The sequence below is a fragment of the Homarus americanus genome, unplaced genomic scaffold, assembly GCF_018991925.1.
Source record: "Homarus americanus isolate GMGI-L3 unplaced genomic scaffold, GMGI_Hamer_2.0 scaffold14613, whole genome shotgun sequence".
Taxonomy (NCBI): domain Eukaryota; kingdom Metazoa; phylum Arthropoda; class Malacostraca; order Decapoda; family Nephropidae; genus Homarus; species Homarus americanus.
In genome coordinates this window covers 25,772-48,897 of record NW_024738572.1, presented here as the reverse complement: position 1 = coordinate 48,897, position 23,126 = coordinate 25,772, and the positions used below count along the sequence as shown (strand labels likewise).

General features: G+C 44.4%; 1 protein-coding gene across 1 annotated transcript; it reads left to right on the top strand.

Moving 5' to 3' along the window:
• The first annotated feature begins 5,773 nt into the window (after positions 1-5,773).
• On the top strand, positions 5,774-13,671 carry LOC121874070 (runt-related transcription factor 3-like). Its single transcript, XM_042377957.1, has 3 exons — positions 5,774-6,962; positions 10,981-11,138; positions 13,541-13,671. The coding sequence occupies exons 1-3, from the start codon at positions 6,766-6,768 to the stop codon at positions 13,669-13,671; spliced, it is 486 nt and encodes a 161-aa protein (XP_042233891.1). The 5' UTR covers positions 5,774-6,765.
• Positions 13,672-23,126: the final 9,455 nt, after the last annotated feature.

Sequence of the window (23,126 nt, the reverse complement as noted above, 5' to 3'; positions counted from 1 at the left end):
CCATCAGTGTTACCAACGCCACACCACAATTGTATATGGAGTACTGAAGTGGTTATTATTATTATTATTATTATTATTATTATTATTATTATTATTATTATTATTATTATTATTATTATTATTATTATTATTATTATTATTATTATTATTATTATTATTATTATTATTATTATTATTATTATTATTATTATTATTATTATTATTATTATTATTATTATTATTATTATTATTATTATTATGACAGAGAGAGAGAGTGAGAGAAAAAGAATGACAGAGAATGAGAGAGGTGGGGAACAGAGATAAGCGAGACTAGAGCGAGAGAGAAACAGTGATGACAAGGAGGCGAGACAGAGAGAGGGGGGCTCGTGTTGGCACATCATAAGGTAGGTCAGCTAAGGACCTCCGTCAGGCGACCACCCAATCCCTGTAATTAAAAACAATTACCTGCCCAGACAGTGCCATACACCTGGTGCTACTCCCGTGACGCCCCTACCAGTGCCACCTCCCCATGACACACCCCTCTGTGCCACCTCCACGACCTCTAATATATTCATAACATTAAACTTATATCAAGAGGCAGCCTTATAATCATCGCTAGTATCGGACTTGCATTATTAAGCCGTTCACAATAAGTCAATCAGGAATTAATGACCAAAAAACGGCAACTCATCCCTATATTATTGTTATTAATATAGTGAGCGTTATATGACAACACTCAGAGATACCGTATACTATAAACAATAATATAGTATAACCAAGACATAATATAACCACAATATTTCTTTAGAATGTGGTATACTTAGACAGATATAATATAACCCCTAGACATATTCTCATTACTAAAGACATATCGTATACCATATTATTCAGGGGTGAGGTAACACGGAGTATACTTGGTCGGTACCGTGTTATACTCTCGTTATATTCCGCCCTTATTAATCGATTGGACAGTGAGGTGGTTACTGTGATGGCCATGGGGGAGGGAGGGGGAGAAGAAAGGAGTATAGAGGAGAGGGGGAAGGGAGGGGGAGGAATGGGAACCCAGGGTAAGAGGGAGGGGATGGGGGGAATGCATAGGGGGGGGTTTAAGGAAGTGGGTAAGGGAGGGGGAGGAGGAAGGGGTAGGGAAGGGGGGAGAGTAAGTAGGTGATAACCAGCAGGTAATTGGAGGTGATTGTTGAGACCCTAGGGGAGGGGTTAAGACACACACACACACACCACAAACTCCCCTCTCACTTTCTCTGCCCCTCTCTCCTCCCCCCACCGCACCTCTTATGGCTCTTGCCCTTCCGCATGCGGTCACTTAAGTTAGGGGGTTGGTTCCCTGCATGTGGTGATTTAACTGAGGCCCATTCACCCGCATGCGGTCACTGGTGGTTATCCCGCATGCGATCGTTGGAAGGAGTCTGGTTCTCCTGCTTATGGAATGAATTGAATTGCAACAGTTTATTTGGCCAGAAGAACACAGATACAGAGTGGATAATAATAACAATATTAACATGGCTGAGCCAGTTGAGAACCTGAGCTGCACCTGATATATACTGTACATTTATCTCAAGGAAGTATTATGTAACACTTAGTATCATCTGGAATAGTACAATAGCATGGTGGTAATAAGAACATCTCATAATGTTACCATGGATATCTCTTCGATATTTAATTATTTATTTATTTTATTTTATTTACATTTACATTATCAGTATATATATATTTTACAGTGGAGTTGATATACATTAATATGATAAGGGAGGGAAGCAGTACAACATGGGTTGTATTAAGGTGGAACAAGAGGACAGAAGCTGTCAGCATCATGTCTTGACGGCAAATATATAATTATTGTAATGGTAATTTGTATCAATCTACGTGACAGTTTATGATATAATGGTTTTGGTGGTACAATTATAGCAGGAATATAAAGTAGGTATTACAAGAAATATTAATACTTAGACAATAGATATTTTTAAAAGATGATTTAAAGGAAGGGAGGGAGCTGAGGCGACATCTTCCGCTTGCAGTAATTTATATAACGTTGTTCTCCCGCATGTGGTCACTATAGGAGGAGGTGTTGATCCCCGCGTGCGGTAGTAGGTCGGTGCTGTTTCTGCTGTGTGAGTAACCATCGTCAGGTATTAATCGGCTTGCAACATAGACATAAATAACGTGAAATAAATCGTCAAAGTTGCTATAATATTGAACAAAACACTACACAAGTAAGGAGGACTTTACAGGGGAATGCCAGACCAAAGGGACACAGTCACAGGTATACCATAAAGAGTCACTTCAGATATGTGGGTCAGAAGTGAACACACAACAAATATATTCACTCCACTTCAGCGTTCTGGAATTATAGTGTAAATAAGTCTTTTTTTTTTCTCATAAACGAAAGCATCAGTGGGACGAACATCACGCACTATGGCTCATTAGTACCCTCACCACAAGCACCAAACAACTTACTATGTACTTAGAAATTCTCCAGATAAATTCTTCAACTACAGGGTTAATGAGTACATGATCTACCTGAGTACTAGAGGCAGGTATAGTTACAGTGATCAGTGACAGATAGAACAGTGAGGGAAACTTGGATCTATTCTGGTAAATAAACTTAATTACTCACACCTGTTACATGGGTTTACCTGGTCTAAGAAAACTGACCCATGGCCCACAGGAAGATCTTTATGGTGGATGACCCAGGGTAGGGAGGGTAGGGGGGGTGGAGGAGGTGAGTTAGCTTCCAGACCTGAACTCAAACTTAACCTGTTGAACCCCCCCTCCCCCTCCCCCTCCCCCAATCAGACCTGGAAATTGATACATATATTTCAGGTCTGGACAGGTCTTAGTAAAAATCCATGACCACAGACCCAGACCTTGAAACTTGGTCATCACTATGTCTGTCTGTCTGTCTGTCTGTCTGTGCGCGTTAGGTGGTTACATTACTCACCTGGTCAATACCTCACACAGTCCTCGTTAAACTAATATGCAAATGAGTTATCGACGTTCTTGTAGGAATTACCAGCTTTGTTGTGTAGCCGACTTGCAGTGTAGACAGCTCTTACGTCCGGGTGAGAAAGTATAAGGGAAAACCTCTCTTAACGGCGGAAAGTTAGATTCTCAAAGATTCTCAAAGATTCTCAAAGATTCTCAAAGATTCTCACAGATTCTCAAAGATTCTCAAAGATTCTCAATGATTCTCAAAGGTTCATCAGGTAAATTTGTCTCAATATTATAGACTTGAAATGTGTGAAAGCTACTAAATTAATTCCTTTTATGACGGAAAGTTGGATTCTTAAAGGATTCTAAGTTAATTTACTGACACCTCCTCCCTGACTACAGCTGTGAGAACGAGTGTGTCTACTGACTCACTGGGCTTCATGCTGTTAACTTGATCTTATGCTGTTAACTTATCCTTATGCTGTTAACTTCGTCTTGTGCTGTTAACTTGACCTGTTGCTGTTAAATTGACCTGTTGCTGTTAACTTGTCTTGTGCTGTTAACTTGACCTGTTGCTGTTAAATTGACCTGTTGCTGTTAACTTGACCTGTAGCTGTTATCTTGACCTGTTGCTGTTAACTTGACCTGTTGCTGTTAACTTGACCTGTTGCTGTTAACTTGACCTGTTGCTGTTAACTTGACCTGTAGCTGTTAACTTGACCTGTAGCTGTTAACTTGACCTGTTGCTGTTAACTTGACCTGTCGCTGTTAATGTGACCTGTTCCTGTTAATGTGACCTGTTCCTGTTAATGTGACCTGTTCCTGTTAATGTGACCTGTTGCTGTTAACCTTGTGCTGTGACCTTAAACATTGACCTTTCCTGTAGACAACAACAACAACAGGTAAGACTAAAGACTAAGTGTAAACAACAACAGGTAACATTCATAAACAAACAAACAACCTCCCATAATGCTTTACCTATAAACAAGGTAAACAAAACAAGTATTCTTCACGTTATCTTCGTTGAAATATAAGAACCTTGTCGCCATTTTGTCTTGAGTCTTCCCCATAAGCTTGAATATTTTCTTGTTTATTGAACGTTTTACCTCAGTCCCTCGTTCGTAATTTTCGGCACTGACTTCGGCTTCATGAATCGATTGTAGTGTATGTTATAATAATTATCTTTTTATTATATTATTCAAGGGTGTTATGATATGTATAATTCTAGTATTTTGTTTATTTGTTATTGGTTGGTTTAATGCCGAACACTAGGAAAATTTATATTGATTGGTGTGGTGTTTTGAAGGAAGGATTCGGACACAGCTTCAACCAGTTCAAGAGGCGGGAAAACCGTTACTCGTTAAAAAAAAATAAAAAAAAGCGCGGGAAAGCCAAAAATGGGCCGCGAGTGCCGCCATTTTGTTTACTGAGGGGGGGGAAGGTTACGATGTCGTGTGTTTGTTGGTGTTAGTTCTGCCCTGCCGCTCTCCCCCTTTGATGCCCTCACCACCAAAGGGCACCGCACCCCAACACCCCCCCCCCCCCTCCAACCCGGACACACCGACACCCGCTACCACAGAGGCGGATCTTGCTCTAGTGGGGGAAAGGGGGGGGGGACGAAGGGGTGGAGGGGGTGGTGAATTGGACCAACCTAACCTGATAGCCTTGGTTAGGTTAGGTTAGCAGTAATTGGGAACCTGGATGTTGCTGATCTTGTTCCGGGGTAATTGGTTAGCCAGTGCAGTTGTCGAGTTGTCCGGTCTTCTTGGACTATTCCTTGACACTGAGTTATGCTGCTCGTTAACACAGGGTGTGGTTGTTGTGTTGGTGACAGCTTCTACACCTTAATGTTTGTCTTTGCTTTTTTCTGTGTGTCTCTGTAGTATATTTTTCTTAGTGTGTGTGTGTGTGTGTGTGTGTGTGTGTGTGTGTGTGTGTGTGTATGTGTATGTGCTTGTTTGTATGCATACATTATATTATGTATCTCGGTTTACCATATAATCATGTACTGTGTTTGTTTATCTATGTATGTGTATTTGTTTGTGTGTATTTGTTTGCACGTCTGTATTGTGCACATATAGTATGAGTTCACTACTGTATGTGTTTGTTTGTATAAATCTATGTGTGTGTTTTTTTATTTTGTTTGTTTCTTTACATATGGTCACTGTGTTTGTAATAATACTACTAATACTAATACTACTAATAATACTACTAATACTAATAACAATAATAATCGGTTTATCGAGAGACATTCCCTAATCAATTATGAAAGAATTAATATACACAGATAACATAACGTCCAGTACGGTGACAAACAGAGGAAACATGTGGGTGGATATATAAGTTATACTGTTTGTGTTTGTTTGTTTGCATTTACTGTGTGTTTTAACTTCTTGTCTTCTCTCTCAATCTCCTCTTCCTCTTCACACCTCCTTCATCCACCTCCGTCCTCCTCCTCCTCCTCTTCTCCACGTGGTCGACGGGGTTATGTGGGATAGTGGTGAGGACGTGGGCGGAGTCAAGGCACCACACTGTTTGTTTATTGGTCAACGAGTGGTGAGTTGCAACTTACTCCAATTTAAGCTTAGTATTTTATTCTTTCCGTATTATATATTTGTTTATTTGTTATCATATTACTCCTATCTATAGCCTATCTTTAAAGAGGATTAGGTTATAAGTAATGATTTAGGGAGGTGAGATTAAATATTTGAATAGTTTTGCTGAAGTTGGTTTGCGGAGAGGTGGGAGGAGTCAGGGTCAGAAGGGGCGTGGTTACGGCTGGAGTGGGAGACCGCAGGGCCACAAGAAGCCCACGTCAGTCACCGACAGCCGCAGGTGGTGAGAGTTGCGGCCGCGGACGTGAGCACTTGTGTGTGTACGTGTGTGTGTGTGTGTGTCTGTGTGTGAAGAGGAGAGGGATGTGTTGAGCCGGCCCGGTGACGTCATAACTTGTTGACGTGTGATCAGCTGGGTCAAGCGGTGTTGTGACAGACCTTACCGCGGGGCTAACAATACTAATATAACAAAAACAGTTGTGATATTTTAGATAATTTTTTTAGTGAGAAATTAAACAATTGTATTTTTATATTCTTAGTAACTTGACAACACTAAATATAAAAACTAAGTAAAGAATAATTTGTTGGTGTGCTAAAATGGGTGGAACTTAATACACTATAAACGTTAAATAAAAAGTGTATTTACTGAATAAGCAATTAGAGGTAAAATATTTCGTGGTAATTACAAGTAAAGTGGTAGTTAGCAGTGATTAAACTACCAGACTGTTTTGTAGTGATTAGTAAAAATCCACAAGATTAATTGATTGAAACTGTGATCAAGATAAGAAAATCTCAAAACACGAGTAAAGACAATTTCAAAACACAGGTGAATTTGATAAAGACAATAAACACAATGAAGAAATAATGAAGAAAATCCGTATATTATAATCAAGAAACTTCTCATTTTATCAAGACAAACTGAGAATAATAACTTTATTACTTGACATCAAAACACAAGAAAATCGTAAAGAAAATAAATAATAAATACTGGAATGAAGAAAGAAGAAGAACACTAATAAAATAGAAAGATAATTGAGAGAAATTGCAAGTTAAGAAAATCACAAGACGATGAAAGGAAGAAAATTATCAAGAAAATAATCCTTAGTTCTCCTTTACCTATTTCATATACCATTCCATCTCTTTCCCCTCCCTTTCCTCTTACTTTCTTCTTGTCTCTCTCACATTACCTGTTACTCTCGGGGCACCTACCACCCACTACCACCTACCCCTCTACCACCACCCCACCACCTACCACCACCCACAAGACAGGGGTTCCATCGCCATGTTCCCTGACGTCACCATGGGCGATTTTGTGAGTGTGGGCGGTTTCGGTGTGGGCGAGCGAGCGTGGGCGGAGCTGATGGGCGGCATGTGTGGCGAGCCGGCGGGAGACTTGATCCGAACGGGCGCCCCAAACGTGGTGTGTTCGGTTCTTCCTCCTCACTGGCGTTCGAACAAGACTCTGCCTAATGGATTCAGGTGAGAGAGAGAGAGATAGAGAGAGAGAATTATTTAGACGGAAATGTGGATATGGGTGTGTGCGATTTTTGGACATGGGCGTCTATGTTGCGGGTATAGTGTGGGACATGAGTGTATGGGGACACGTATAGGTTAGGTTAGGTTAGGTTAGGTTAATGATTAGTTTACATTTGTTTCTGTATAATTGTTTCTCTCTTAGGTATATGTTGATTAGTTGTTTATTGATTACTTTATTATTTTCTTCTGCTTCAGTTAGCCATATGTACGTCTTTCTTGTTTGACTGACTAACTGACTGATTGACTGACTGACTGACATAAATTTTCCTCGGACCCTGGCCCACATAAATCGGCCAAGCACTAGTCACTAACGCCCTAATTGTTGTTTTTTTTCAGTACTGCATTTGATATAATTTATTCACTGCTAAATTTGTTGACTTCATGTAGTGTCGGGTGTGGAGGAACAGCTGACGGGAATAATTCAACAAGGTGACCCTCAATTTGCTGTTTGAGGAAGGGGCCGGCGCAGGAAGGAAGAGAGGGAGGGAAGGGAGAGATGGAAGTATGATGAAAGGGTGGGAGAGAACGAGGAGAGGGAGGGAAACAGTAAAGGAAAATATGGAGGCAGGGAAGGAAGGATGAGTTAAACGTCACATTTTAAAGTTACACACTGGCGATATTCTTAGGTTAGACCCTTAACTTTCAACACTGGCGATATTCTTAGGTTGGACCCTTAACTTTGAACACTGGCGATATTCTTAGGTTAGACCCTTAACTTTGAACACTGGCGATATTCTTAGGTTAGACCCTTAACTTTGAACATTGGCGATATTCTTAGGTTAGACCCTTAACTTTGAACACTGGCGATATTCTTAGGTTAGACCCTTAACTTTGAACACTGGCGATATTCTTAGGTTAGACCCTTAACTTTGAACACTGGCGATATTCTTAGGTTAGACCCTTAACTTTGAACACTGGCGATATTCTTAGGTTAGACCCTTAACTTTGAACACTGGCGATATTCCTAGGTTAGACCCTTAACTTTGAACACTGGCGATATTCTTAGGTTAGACCCATAACTTTGAACACTGGCGATATTCTTAGGTTAGACCCTTAACTTTGAACACTGGCGATATTCTTAGGTTAGACCCTTAACTTTGAACACTGGCGATATTCTTAGGTTAGACCCTTAACTTTGAACACTGGCGATATTCTTATGTTAGACCCTTAACTTTCAACACTGGCGATATTCTTAGGTTAGATTCTTATACAGTCTTTAAGCCTTAACGATGATTAGAGCGAAAATGGCAACTACTGGCGATATTTATAGGGTAGACCTATAACGTTGAACAATGACAATAATTAACTTGGTGTCCCTTAATCAATAGCTAGTTACCTTTAAAGACCATGGTGCCGTAAGATCAAGGATTGGCTATATATAAGGGTCCGCCTCTTACCGTTCAGTGCATTTGAGTTACTTAGTTGTACCCGGACGAGCTGCTACCGTGGGTTCGTTCCGTCGGGTTTTGTGTTTGAAGATTCGTTTAGGCAGACAGTTCGCTTTTTTTTCAGGTCCCGTCAGGTCCGATGGCTTAAGTTTCAAGTGTGCAGGTCTCTTCAGGTCCAATGGCTTAAGTTTCAAGTGCACAGGTCTCTTCAGGTCCAATGGCTAGAGTTTCAAGTGTGCAATCCTATTGAGGTTCGGAGAATGTGTTGAAGTGGAAAGTCTGCAATTCACGGGTACGAGGATTTACGTAGATAGCTCGTTGTTAACAGAGGTAGTCTGTCTCTTCACGAAAAACAAATAAATAAAAGAATAAAATAAAAGATAGACTAATCAAATAAATGTGCTTAATCCAATATTTTGTACAAGATTAATAGTTTCGGTCGAGTGATTAATTAACGACAGGTGTAGTGTAAGATTTTTTACCTGTATTCCATGATTCTGTTGACTAACCTAGCCTATCCTATCCTAACCTAACCTATCCTAAGCTAACCTAACCAACACTGTCATCACTTTTTTCCCCCACACAAGTATCCTCGACATGGATCTATAGTTCACATACATAATATCGTGACAGTCTTCAAGTGACAGTCTACCTACATTATCGTGACAGTCTACACGTGACAGTCTACCTGCATTATCGTGACAGTCTTCACGTGACAGTCTACCTACATTATCGTGACAGTCTACACGTGACAGTCTACCTACATTATCGTGACAGTCTACCTACATTATCGTGACACTCTACACGTGACAGTCTACCTACATTATCGTGACAGTCTACCTACATTATCGTGACTGTCTTCACGTGACAGTCTACCTACATTATCGTGACAGTCTACACGTGACAGTCTACCAACATTATCGTGACAGTCTACACGTGACAGTCTACCAACATTATCGTGACAGTCTACACGTGACAGTCTACCTACATTATCGTGACAGTCTACACGTGACATTCTACACGTTACAGTCTACCAACATTGTGGTGACAGTCTAGATCCGTGTTTCAGCTAGATAGAGTGTCAGTCTGGCTACATTACGGTGATTCACTACCTAGTCCCTGTTTTCTGTTAAAGTGAATAACTACCATGTTTACTGGAGTTTGGCCCCAGGTAATAACAGGTGCTCCGCGGTAATTGCTCCAACCCTGATTTATTTTTTTTATTTTATGTTTTTGTTGACTTTTTCTTTGTTGTTTTTTATTCCATTTTTGTTCATTTCTCTAAATATTTCTCATTTCATTTATTAATTTCTGTCGTGTTCTTTAATTTCTTCTTGGTATTGTTTTTTTTACTTTATTGTTGTTTTTTAATTTGTTTATGTTGTTGTTGCTGTTTGTTGTGTGTTTTTGTTTTTGTTGTTCGGTTTCTTTTTCTATTTTTTTATTTTTTTTTATTTCTGAATCTTTTTATTCATTTATTTATTTTTGTTTTCTTTCGTTTTTTTGTTCTTTCCTGTCTTCTATTTCTTTCTCTTCTTTCTTTCAGTTTCTTCTCATCTTTGTTTCTTCTTTTTTTATTTCTTTGTGTCTTTCCTCTATTGTTTTATACACCTCCTGTTTCATTCTTCCTCCTTCTTCTTCTTCTTCTCTTCCTCTTCTGCTTCTTCCGCCTCCTTGGGATTATATATCTCTTATTTTTTTTCTCTCCTTTATTTTTTATTTTTCGTCTACTTATTTACTTACTACCAGAGTGTCATCACGCCACACACACACACACACACACACGTAGGTGGGCGTGGCTTGGGGGTGGGTATGAGTGGATGAAGGTGGGGTTATTTCTGCGTGATAGTCGGTAATAGTGTATTTGTGAATAAATGTGTGGACCCGGTTCGATCCCGGGCAGGGTGAAACTATGCGTTTCTTTATGCCATTTGCCTCTGTTCACCCAGTACTCAGATCTGATGTTAATCGACGGTGGATCGTGTTCCAGGGTACGGTTAGCCAGTGCAGTTGGTGAGTTGTCCGTCTTCTCGAATATTGATTTCTGGACACTGAGTCATGCAGCTCGTTAACTCAGGGTGTGGTTGTTGTTGGCGACAGCTTCTACACCTTAAACAACCACGCCTAGGGTGGCATTAGGGTCCGGCCAGCCTCGAGCACACAGGCCAAATCTATTATATGTGTGAGTGTGTTTGTTGGTAAGAGTCGCCACTGGTAGTAACAGCATGGTACATCACCACTACCAGACACATTTATTATTGTACCTGTAAACTCTATGTTCTCCAGCTTATACTCTAGCTGGTACCTTTATAAAATGACTTCAAAAATGACTGTAATGCTATACCTGTAATACCAACATACACTATACCTGTAACACCTGTATCTTGTACCTGTAATACCAACATACACTATAACTGTAACACCTGTATCTTGTACCTGTAATACCAACATACACTATAACTGTAACACCTGTATCTTGTACCTGTAATACCAACATACACTATACCTGTAACACCTGTGTCTTGTACATGTAATACCGACATACACTATACCTGTAACACCATCCGTTACAGAGTGGTGGCATTAGGGGCGGTACAGGACGGCACACTGGTCACCATCAGAGCTGGTAACGATGAGAACTGCTGTGCCGAGATCCGTAACAACTCTGCCGTCATGAAGAACCAAGTGGCCAAGTTTAATGATCTCCGCTTTGTCGGGAGGTCAGGCAGAGGTTAGTCAGGTCAAGTTAAGTCTCGTCAGTTAGGTTAAGTCAAGTCTAATCTAGTTAATTAGTTAGGTCAAGTCTAGTCTAGTCAGTTAGTCAATTAGATCATGTCTAGTCTAATCAGTATGTTAGTTAGGTTAGGTTAGGTTAGGTCACGTTAACTGTAGTCCAGTCAGTCGAATGTAGTTAATTTAAGTATGGTAATATACGAGTATCATGGTATCACATCATAATGGCAACAAACACATCATAATGATAACAAACACATCATCATGACAACAAACACATCATGATGACAACAAATACATCATCATGACAACAAACACATCATAATGGCAACAAACACATCATGATGATAACAAACACATCATCATGACAACAAACACATCATCATGACAACAAATACATCATCATTACAACAAACACATCATAATGGCAACAAACACATCATCATGACAACAAACACATCATCATGACAACAAACACATCATCATGACAACAAACACATCATCATGACAACAAACATATCATAATGGCAACAAACACATCATCATGACAACAAACACATCATCATGACAACAAACACATCATCATGACAACAAACACATCATCATGACAACAAACACATCATCATGACAACAAACACATCATCATGACAACAAACACATCATAATGACAACAAACACATCATCATGACAACAAACACATCATCATGACAACAATTTAAGTACACCACATTCGTCCCTCGGTTATATCTCATAGTTCAAGGTTATAAAAGTCAGAGAGCTAAGGTCATTTTATAAGGTCAAGGTCACAGTAAGGTCACACAGGCACTAAGGTCACGTGGGGGCCAGCTGCTATGACGTAATGCCAGATGCCAAGTAAAAGACCCGGTGTTAAAATTTGTTTAACTTGAACTAACTTTATGTTAAATTACACAGGTTTTTCACTCTGTTTGTTCTCTATTAAACTGATGTGGAATGCGTGAGGTTTTCTGTCGTTGGGTTTACTCAAGAATATTAAGTCACGTATAAAATCTCTTCAGAAACATTACTTTATTTCCTAGAACGAAATAAAACAAAAATAAAGTAACTTAATGGCAACGTGCCCAGTGGGAAGTTGCCAGTTTGTAAATATGCCTTTTAGATCTTTCCCCGCCAAAATTTCCGACGCAACTTGACACTGTTCGGCAGCGAAGGTGCTAAGTGGAGCCACCTCCTCTGTACACAGCATGTTGGCCTCGTAATACCAGTGTAGATATGTACCTCCCTCCCCCCTCCCTCTCTCTCTCTCTCTCTCTCACATCTTTCTCTTGTCGTTGACTTCATGCTCCGTCATAGTTCAAAGTTCACAGTGGCAGTAAAATGAACCATCTTGGATATACAATAGCCTTCAAGTTGGTCTCGCACCTGATGATTAGCCACCCTAAAGACGGCGTCACACTCACACTCTCTTCGCCATTTCCTTGCGTCAGTTTTTCTAAGGATTATTATATTTCTGAACGCGCCGTCACATCCTCATATAGAACCAACGCCCCAGTCATTCCGCCTTAGTCAAGTGTAAACCCAAGCGCTCAAAATGTAAACAATGATATCAGATGTATTTAGGAATATCAACATCAACAATAAAAAATGTATATTTAAGTAATTTATTTTAAAATGTGATATTTAATATTTATAAAGGTTATATTTTGTTATTTTAGAAGGTTCGGTATTTTTTTTAATTATTTTCATTATCAGGTGTGGTTCTTAACCATGTAAATTGTTCCAGCCTAACTTAACCTAACGCCATCTTAACCTAATCTATCCTGCCTTATTCTAACCTAACCTAATTTATCTTACCCTAACCTAACCAAATATACCGCTAATATAACTTAAATTCCTACCTTAACCTAACCTAACCAAACTAAACCTAACCTAACCTTTAACTTTTTCACCATTAACCCAACCTAATTTTACCTGACCTAATTCGCCCTAATTAGCGTCAGGGTGTTCAATCTTCAGGTGAAATAAGCTGGGAGAGAGGCGCTAATCTTACAGGGGAACCTACAGTAATTCTGGTTCAGAGCTTAAACATATGTAGGAATAGATAATGTAGTTTTGTAGCTACGTTTTTCTATAAGATTATGTAACAAGATGTAAACAGTGTGGTGAGGAATGTTGGTTGTATCGTTAATTAACACCTGTTGACCTTACCTGTGTGACCTCTGTTGATGCGTATAGTGAATTAAATGAAGTTCTGTTGGTACTTCCTGTGGTGATTGATCCTGTGTCACTATAATGCACTTCACTATTTGAGTCACTTCACCATTACTATCCCTCACCACTACTACCCCTCACCCTCACTATCCCACACCACCACTATACCTCACCACCAGTACCCCTCACCATCACTCACTATCCCCACAGGCAAGAGCTTCCTGCTGACCATCACCATCAGCACGTCACCACCTCAGGTCGCCACATACACTAAAGCCATCAAGGTGACAGTGGACGGCCCCAGGGAACCCCGGTCCAAGAGCCGTGAGTATGACCTTTAGCGCCTCATTCTGCGTCTCTTTTTTATCTGTTTATCATCATCTGTGCTATTTATCTGTTTATTCTTCTAACTTGTGTTTTATTGTTTGTTGATATAGCTCACCTGAGGATTAGACCCCCCCCCCCAGTTTAGTTCATCTGAGGATTAACTTATTCCTTAATGATATCTTATCCTAACCTCACCTAACCTAATTCTAACCTAACCTAACCTAACCTAACCCAACCCAAACCAACTTAATCTAACCCCCCCTTCTCCCTCCAGATAACTTTAAGGTGAAATAAGTTATAAATTTGAGTGTCTAATCTTCAGGTGGTCCCATTATACCGTGCCGTCTAATTATCTATTGTTTATTTGCATCATTTATTGTTTCTTTGTTTTCCTTTTAATTGTTTATTTTGTTTATAATCATTGGTTTTATTTTTTTTGTTCATTTGACCTTTTTTATAGTTTGGAGGGAGAGGGAAATCGGTTTTTCTTCGTCTATTGTTAATGTTACCAAAATCTAACTTTTTTTTAATATTTTTTATTATTATAATTCGTAAATTAAAAAAAAAGGTGAGTCTTTTGTTGTGTAATATATGTGATGTGTTTACTATTGTTGCCTTTTATTATTATTATTATTATTATTATTATTATTATTATTATTATTATTATTATTATTATTATTATTCGCCATTAATAACTATTTTATTCATTCGTCTGTTGCGTTAATTATTCTGCGATTGTACCACTTGTGCCTTCAGTGTACCATAACCCTGAGTGTACCATAACCCTGAGTGTACCATAACCCTGAGTGTACCATAACCCTGAGTGTACCATAACCCTGAGTGTACCATAACCCTGGGTGTACCATAACCCTGAGTGTACCATAACCCTGAGTGTACCATGGAGAGTACCATAACCCTGGGTGTACCTATAACCATGAGTGTACCATAACCCTGAGTGTACCATAACCCTGAGTGTACCATAACCCTGGTGTACCATAACCCTGAGTGTACCATAACCCTGGTGTACCATGGAGGTATCATAACCCTGAGGTACCATAACCCTGAGTGTACTTACACCCTGAGTGTATCATAACCCTGAGTGTACTATAACCTGAGTACCCATAACCCTGAGTGTATCATAACCCTGAGTGTACCATAACCTAAGGGCCTTATAACCCTGTGTACCTATAACCCTGAGTGTACCATAACCCTGAGTGTACCATAACCCTGAGTGTTCCATAACCCCTGAGTGTACCATAACCTTGAGTGTACCATAAATTTTTTTGGAGGTACCATAACCCTGAGTGTTCCATAACCCTGGAGTGTCCATAACCCTGAGTGTGGCCTGAGTAACTTGAGTGTTCCATAACCCTGAGTGTATCATAACCCTGAGTGTTCCATAACCCTGAGTGTTCCATAACCCTGAGTGTACCATAACCTTGAGTGTACCATAACCCTGAGTGTACCATAACCCTGAGTGTACCATAACCCTGAGTGTACCATAACCCTGAGTGTACCATAACCCTGAGTGTTCCATAACCCTGAGTGTACCATAACCCTAAGTGTACCATAGCCTTGAACATCACTTAGGCACCCCATACATACCACAATGAAAAAAAAAGCAAGTCTCTAGAAATCGAACCAACGACCCTTAGGAGACAAGATGAGTACAGTATCTACTCAGCCACTCCAACCCATTAGATTAATTCGCGGGAGATGTCTTTGTTACTAGAGCAAAGTTGTTTGTTTGTTTTGGTCAAGTGAGTCAGTTAGCTCAATGCTTGCTGTTCCTGGAATTGAGTGTTGGACCTTTCTTCCACCTGAGGCTTATAGTGGAAATTGGTTCTCTCTCTCTCTCTCTCTCTCTCTCTCTCTCTCTCTCTCTCTCTCTCTCTCTCTCTATCTCTCTCTCTCTGTGGTACACACTTCCCACACGCACCACCTGAACAAACTATTCGCAAATCCCACTGCATGTTGATGTGTGTGTGTGTGTGTGTGTGTGTGTGTGTGTCAAGTTTTGTATACATACATTTCTATCCTAATATCCATAATCTTTAACCACCACCACCACTACCATCACCATCATCACAACACCTCAGTTACCACCACAACCACTACCACCACAACCAAGCATTACTATCACCACATCAACCCTCATCCAGCTTCACACAACCACCCTACTACAACCAACTCCATAACCACCTTCAACCACCACAACTACCAGCAATACAAACAATCCTCAACTACCACAACTACCTCAACCACAACTACCTCCTCAACCACAACCACTATCGGCATACACATACAGCTGGTAGTCTGTAGAATCAATGATAATTTGTATGGCCGCAGAGTTGACACGTTGGTGGAGACACGTTGACACATTATCACCTGGGGACGTCTAATTAACCTTTCCCACCTGTCTATTGTTGTCACCTTGTGAGCCTATCATGTGAGGGAGGGGGTAAGCTATGTGTGTACCTTCACACTAAGGACGGACCCTGAGTGTATACATATACATACACACAGAATAATGAACCTGGATGTACACATATAAGTACACACAAGGATCCTAGGTGTACACAAAAACGTACATACGATACAAGGACCTTGGGTGTACACATATACATACACACAATACAAGGACCCTGGGTGTACACATAAACGTACACACAAGAACCCTGGGTGTGCACATAAACGTACACACAAGGACCCAGGGTGTGCACATAAACGTACACACAATACAAGGACCCGACGTGTACACATAAACGTACACACAATACAAGGACCTTGGGTGTACAGATATACGTACACAAAATACAAGGACCCTGGGTGTACACATATACGTACACACAAGGACCCTGGGTGTACACATATACGTACACACAAGGACCCTGGTGTACACATATACGTACACACAGTAGAGATACCACACCACGTCTTTCATCTCGTCATTTTATCTTCTCGTAAACTGTTGTCGCACTCCGTCTTAAGACTCCGAGGCTGAGTCTTAGATGACCTGATGCCCTGAGTCTTAGATCTCCTCTCCTCCCCTCTTTCCTTCCCTACCCTTTCCTCCCCTCTTCCTCCTCCTACCCTCTCTTCTCCTCCCCTACCCTTTCCTCCCCTCTTCCTCCTCCTACCCTCTCTTCTCCTCCCCTTTCCTCCCCTCTTCCTCCTCCTACCCTCTCTTCTCCTCCCCTACCCTTTCCTACCCTCTTCCTCATCCTACCCTCTCTTCTCCTCCCCTACCCTTTCCTCCCCTCTTCCTCCTACCCTCTCTTCTCCTCCCCTTTCCCTCTTCCTCCTCCACCCTCTCTTCTCTCCCTACCCCCACCTCCCCTCTTCCCTCCTCCTACCCTCTCTTCTCCTCCCCCTACCCTTTCCCTACCTTCACTCCTACCTCTCTTCTCTCCCCCTTTCTTCCTCTTCCTCCTCCCCTCTCTTCTCCTCCCCCCTTTCTTCCTCTTCCTCCTCCCTCTCTTCTCTCCCCCCTTTCCTCTTCTCCTCCTACCTCTCTTCTCCTCCCCTACCTTTCTTCTTCTCCTCCCTACCCCTCTCTTCCTCCCCCTTTCCTCCTCTTCACTCCTCCTGCCCTCTCTTCTCTCCTTTCCTCCCTCTTATCACCTCTCTCATCCTCTTATCGCCTGCCCTCTCTTCTCCTCCTGCCTTTCTTCCTCTTCGCCTCCTGCCTCCTCTTCTCCTCCTACCTTTCCTCCTCTTCCTCCTACCTCTCTTCTCCTCCCCCTTTCCTCCTCTTCCTCCTCCCTTCCTCCCACCTTTTCTTACTCTTCCTCCTCCTACCTCTCTTCTCCTCCTACCCCTTTCTACCTCTTCCTCCTCTCTTCTCTCCCCTACCCCTTTCCTCCCCTCTTCCTCCTCCTACCTCTCCTCCCTTTCCTCCTCTTCCTCTACCTCTTCTCTCCCTTTCCTCTCCTCCTACCCCTCTCTTGTCCCTTTCATCTCCTTTCATCATCTGCCTCCTTCATCTACCGCTCACTCCTCTTCCTCCACTCCCTCTCCTCTCTTCTCCTCCCTACCTTTCCTCCTCCCATCCTCCTGCACCCTCTCTTCTCCTCCCCTACCTTTCTTCCCTCTTCCTCCTCCTACCTCTCTTCTCCTCCTACCTTTTCCTCCTCTTCCTCCTCCTACCCCTCTCTTTCCTCCCCTCCTCTTCCTCCTCCTACCTCTCTTCTCCTCCTACCTTTCTTCCCTCTTCCTCCTCCCTACCTCTCTTCTCCTCCCCTACCTTCCTCCCCTCTTCCCTCCTCCCTGCCTCTCTTCTCCTCCTACACTTTCTTCTTCCTCCTCCTACCCTCTCTTCTCCTCCCCCTTCCCTCTTCCCTCCTCTACCCTCTTCTCCTCCTACCTTTTCCTCCCTTTCCCTCCTCCTACCCTCTCTTCTCTACCCCTTTCTTCCTCTTCATCATCTGCTCTCTTCTCCATCTGCCCATTTCCATCCTCTTCATCACTCTGCCTCTTCTCCTCCCTACCCTTTCTTCCTCCTTGCTCCTCCTGCCTCCCTTCTCCTCCCCTACCCTTTCACCTCTTCCTCCTCTTTCCTCTTCTCCTCCTACCTTTCCTCCTCTTCCTCCTCCTACCCTCTCTTCTCCTCCCCCCTTCCTCCCTCTTCCTCCTCCTACCTCTCTTCTCCTCCCCTACCCTTTCCTCCCCTCTTCCCTCCTCTACCCTCTTCTCCTCTACTTTCTTCCTCTTCCCTCCTCTACCCTCTCTTCTCCTCCCCCTTTCCTCCCTCTTCCTCCTCCCTACCCCTCTCTTCTCCCCCACCCCTTTCTCCCCTCTTCCTCCTCCCACCTCTCTTCTCTCCCACCCCTTTCCTCTTCCCTCCTCCTCTCTTCTCCTCTACCTTTCCATCCTCTTTATATCTATGGCCTGTTTCCCCTCTTCCATCCTCCTCCCTCATCTCCTCCCCTGCCCTTTCACTTTTCTTCCTCCTCCTACCTCCTTCTCCTCCTACCTTTCTCCCTCTTCCTCCTCCACCCTCTCTTCTCCTCCCCTTTCCTCCTCTTTGTCCTCCTACCTCTCTTCTCCTCCCTACCTTTCCTCCCTCTTCCTCCTCCTACCTCTCTTCTCCTCCCCCCTTTCTTCCTCTTCCTCCTCCTACCCTCTCTTCTCCTCCCCTTTCATCCTCTTCCTCCTCCTACCTCTCTTCCCCTTTCCTCCTCCTCCTCCCCTTTCCTGCCCTCTTCATCCTCCTCTGTTCTCCTCTACCTTTTCCTCCCTCTTTGTCTTCATCTCACCCGGCACCATCCTCTTCCTCCTGCCTCTCTTCTCTACCTTTCATCTTCCTCCTCCTACCCTCTCTTCTCCTCCCTACCTTTCTTCCCCTCCTTTGCTCCTCCTACCCCTCCTCCTACCCTTTCCTCCTCTTCCTCCTTCTCCTCCTACCTTTCTGCCCTCTTTGTCCTCCTACCTCTCTTCTCCTCCTACCCCTTTCCTCTTCCTCCTCCACCCACCTCTTCCTCTGCCTTTCTCTACATCATCTCATCTCCTGCAGCTCTGCACTCTTCCATCCTCCTGCCTCTTCTGTCTCACCTTTCTCATCCTCTTCCTCCTCTGCCTCTTCTCCCCTCCCTTTCCTCCCTCTTCCTCCTCCCTACCCTCTCTTCTCCTCCCCTACCCTTTCTCCCTCTTCCTCCTCTCCCTCTCTTCTCCTCCCCTACCCCTTTCCTCCTCTTCCCTCCTCCCCTCTCTTCTCCTCCCCCACCTTTCCCTCCTCTTCCTCCCTACCCCCTCTCTTCTCCTCCTACCTTTCCTCCCTCTTCCTCCTCCTACCCTCTCTTCTCCTCCCCTACCCCTTTCCTCCCTCTTCTCCTCCCTACCCTCTCTTCTCCTCCCCTACCCTTTCCTCCCCCTCTTCCTCCTCCTACCCTCTCTTCTCCCCTCCCCCCCTTTCTTCCCTCTTCCTCCTCCTACCCTCCTTCTCCTCCCCCCACCCTTTCTTGCCTCTTCCTCCTCCTACCCTCCTCTCCCCCACCCTTTCCTCCCTCTTCCTCCTCCTACCCTCTCTTCTCCTCCCCTCCTTTCCTCCCCTCTTCCTCCTCCCTACCTCTCTTCTCCTCCCCTACCCTTTCCTCCTCTTCCTCCTCCTACCCTCTCTTCTCCTCCTACCTTCCCCTCTTCTCCTCCTACCTCTCTTCTCCTCCCCTACCCCTTCCTCCTCTTCCTCCTACCTCTTCTTCTCCTCCCTACCTTTCCTCCTCTTTCCTCCTCCTCTCTTCTCCTCCCCCCCTACCCTTTTCCCTACCCTCTTCCTCCTCTACCCTCTCTTCTCCTCCCTACCTTTCCTCCCTCTTCCTCCTCCTACCCTCTCTTCTCCTCCCCTTTCCTCCCTCTTCCTCCTCCCCCTCTCTTCTCCTCCCCTACCTCCCCCCCTCTCCTCCTCTTCCTACCCTCTCCCCTTTCTCCTCCCCTCCTCCACCCCTCTCCCCCTCCCTCTTCCTTTCCTCCCTTCCTCCTTCCTCTCTCCTCCTCTTCTCCTACCCTCCTCCCACCTCCTCACCTTCTCTTCTCCACCCTCTCCCTCCTCTTCTCCTCCTCCCTCCTCCTCTCTACCTTCTCCTCCTTCCTCCTTCCTCACCTCTCTTCTCCTCCCTCCTCCTACCCTCTCTCCTCCTCTTCTCCTCCCTCCTCCACCCTCTACCTCCTCTTCTCCCTCCCCTTCCTCCTCCTCTCTTCCTCTTCTCCTCCCTACCTCCCTCCTCTCCTCCTCCTCTTCTCCTCCTCCCTCCACCTCTCTCACCTCCTCTTCTCCTCCCCTCCCCACCTCCCTCTTCTCCTCCCCCTCCCCTCTCCCTCCTCCCTCTTCTCTTCCCCTCCCTCCTACCCCTCTCCTCCTCTTCTCCTTCCTCTTCCTACTCTCTTATCTCCTTTTCTCCTCCCTCCCTCCCTCCTCTCCTCCTCCTTCATCTCCTCCTCCTCCTGTTCTCCTCCTCCTCCACCCTCCCTCCTCTTCTCCTCCTGCCTCCACCTCTCACCTCCTCTTCCACCTCTCTGCCTCCTGTCTCCTCCTCCTCCACCTCCTCCTCCTCTTCTCCTCCCCTCTCAACTCCTCTTCTCCTTCCTCTCCCTCCCCTCTCACCTCCTCTTTCCTCTCTACCTCCTTTTTTTCCTCCTCCTTACCTCTCCCTCCTCCTCCTTTCTTCTTCCTCCTCTTTCACGTTCTCTCCTCCTTCCAACCTCTTTGCTCCTCCTGTCTCCCCTCCTCTCTCACCTCCTCTTCTCTTCTTCTCCACCCTCTCTCCTCCTCTCCTCCTCCCCTCTCCTCTTTTCACCTCCTCTTCTCACCTCTCACCTGTGTTCTCCTCCTCCCTCCAACCTCCTTCCTTTTCTCCTCCTTCCTCCTCACTCTTTCTCTTCTCACCTCTCACATTATTCTCTTCACTCATCACCTCTCGCTAATCTTCTCATCTGTCAGCCTCTCATCCTCTTCTCCTCCGTTTTTCCTCAACCTCCCTCTTCTCCACTCTCTCCTCCTATTCTCTCTCCCTCCCTCCCTCTCCCTTCTATTCTCTCTTTACCTCCACCCCTCTCTCCTCTTTCTCTTCTTCTAACCCTCTCTCCTCCTGTTCTCCTCCTCCTCCACCTCTCTCTCTTCTCCTCCTACGTCCAGCTCTCATCTCCTCTTTTCCTCCTTCCACCCTCTCCTCCTCTTCTCCATCTCTCACCTCCTGTTCTCCTCCTCCTACCTCTCACCTCTCTTCTCCTCCTCGTCCAACTCTTCCTTTCTCCTCCTCCTCCCCTCTCTGTCTCTTCTCCTCCTCCTGCCTCTCTCTCTTACTCCTCCCTACCTCCCTCTCTCCTCCTCTTCTCCCACTCTCTCACCTCCTCTTCTCTCCCACCTCTATCTTCCTCTGTCACCCTCCTCTTCTCCTCCTCCCCCCCACACTCTGTCTCCTCTTCTCCTCCCTATCTCCCACCTCTCCCTCCTCTTCTCACCCTCTTGCCTCCTCTTCTCTCCTCTCCCTCTCGTCTCCTCTTCTCCTTACCTCCAACCTCTCCCTCCTCTTCTCCTCCCTCCTACCCTTCACCTCTATTCTTCTTCCTCCTCACCTCTCCCCTCCTCTTCTCCTCTACCTCTCCTCCTCTTCTCCACCCTCTTACCTCCTCTTCCTCCACCCCTCCTCTTCTCCCCTCCTACCTCTCTTCCCCTCCCTCCACCCTCTTCCTCCCTCCTCATTCTGTCATAACATCAGGTGGGTCTGTGCTTCTCTCAGTCGTGTTTTGCAGGTTCTGTGTCCTGCTGCCTGTTTGTTGGTCTGAGATTAGGCAAAAGTATTTAACTTGTGTGGCTTTGGTGATTCTCTCTCTCTCTCTCTCTCTCTCTCTCTCTCTCTCTCTCTCTGTCTTTCCCTTTCTTTAATCTCTGGCATCCCTTTCCTCGTCTTTTCTCTCCCCAATAATCATCTCCCTCTATCTCTCTCATAGAAATCTCACCTCATTCCCCTTCCTTAACCTATTCCATTCTTCTCTCTCTCTCTTGTTTCTCCCTCTTAAGTCCTTTCTGCCATCCTTCCCCTCTTGCTGCCCTATACCCCACCACCATGACTGCCACCACCGCCAACCAACACCCTTTCATTTTAACCACCACCACCACTTACCCACCCACCCACTATCATTATGCGGGGTCTCAGTGCTCCTGTGTAGTCCCCGTGGGCGTGAACAATTAGTAGACGTGAAAGGAGATTAAGCAGGAGGGTGGCAAGGCAGCGTGTGAGCCTCCGCAGTTAAGGGGTCCCGTCTCAAGCCGCCACCGCCAGCCGCTTTACCCGTCACCCGGATGTTCCTGGGACCAAGAAGCATCCTCTATCAGGTGACCCTCAGCTTCCCTCTCACTCTTTCCTCCTCTCTCTCACTTAAGACTCCTCCACTCACTCCCCCATCTACAGTGTCCAGGGTCTGTCCTCCTCCTCTCCTTTCTTCTTCTTCCCCCTCCTTCACCTCCACTTCACCTGTCACCTCGTCTGTGTGTACCTCCTGGTGATTGGTGTTCATGGATCTTCTCTGTGGGTTTCTCTGTGACGAGAAACTTCGTCCGTACGGTTTGCTTAAGTGTTTCTTTCTTTCTCATGTAATGTTACTCAGTCTGTCTTCTTTGCTTTATATGGTGTATCCATCGTCATTGTGTATGTTTCCTGTCTTCACAGGTATATTTCGTTGTTATCTGTCAATTCGATCTCTATTCCCAGACTAATGGCCATTTATAGGACCACTCGGCGGTGGAGAGGTACTCTGGGGTAATATAGGCAACCTGTCAAGAACCTGCCGTCAGTATGTGCAGGGGTATGTGGCAGGTTGCTTTGGTGGTGGATGTACTGTGTAAGGTAACTCTCAGGCAGGTGCTCGTCATAGGTGGTAGGGTTCTGGTGAGCCATCTGATGTTTATGTGACGCCACCTGTACATCATGGAAGCTGTCCTCGCTTATTCTTACATCACGCATACCTCGCCAAG

What these genes read in the sequence shown, in the direction of transcription:
- LOC121874070 (XM_042377957.1), top strand. Translation starts at nt 6,766, where the DNA reads ATGTTCCCTGACGTCACCATGGGCGATTTTGTGAGTGTGGGCGGTTTC. An exon ending in ACTCTGCCTAATGGATTCAG is followed by an intron (nt 6,963 to 10,980) that starts GTGAGAGAGAGA and finishes CATCCGTTACAG; the next exon opens with AGTGGTGGCATTAGGGGCGG. An exon ending in TGTCGGGAGGTCAGGCAGAG is followed by an intron (nt 11,139 to 13,540) that starts GTTAGTCAGGTC and finishes CTATCCCCACAG; the next exon opens with GCAAGAGCTTCCTGCTGACC.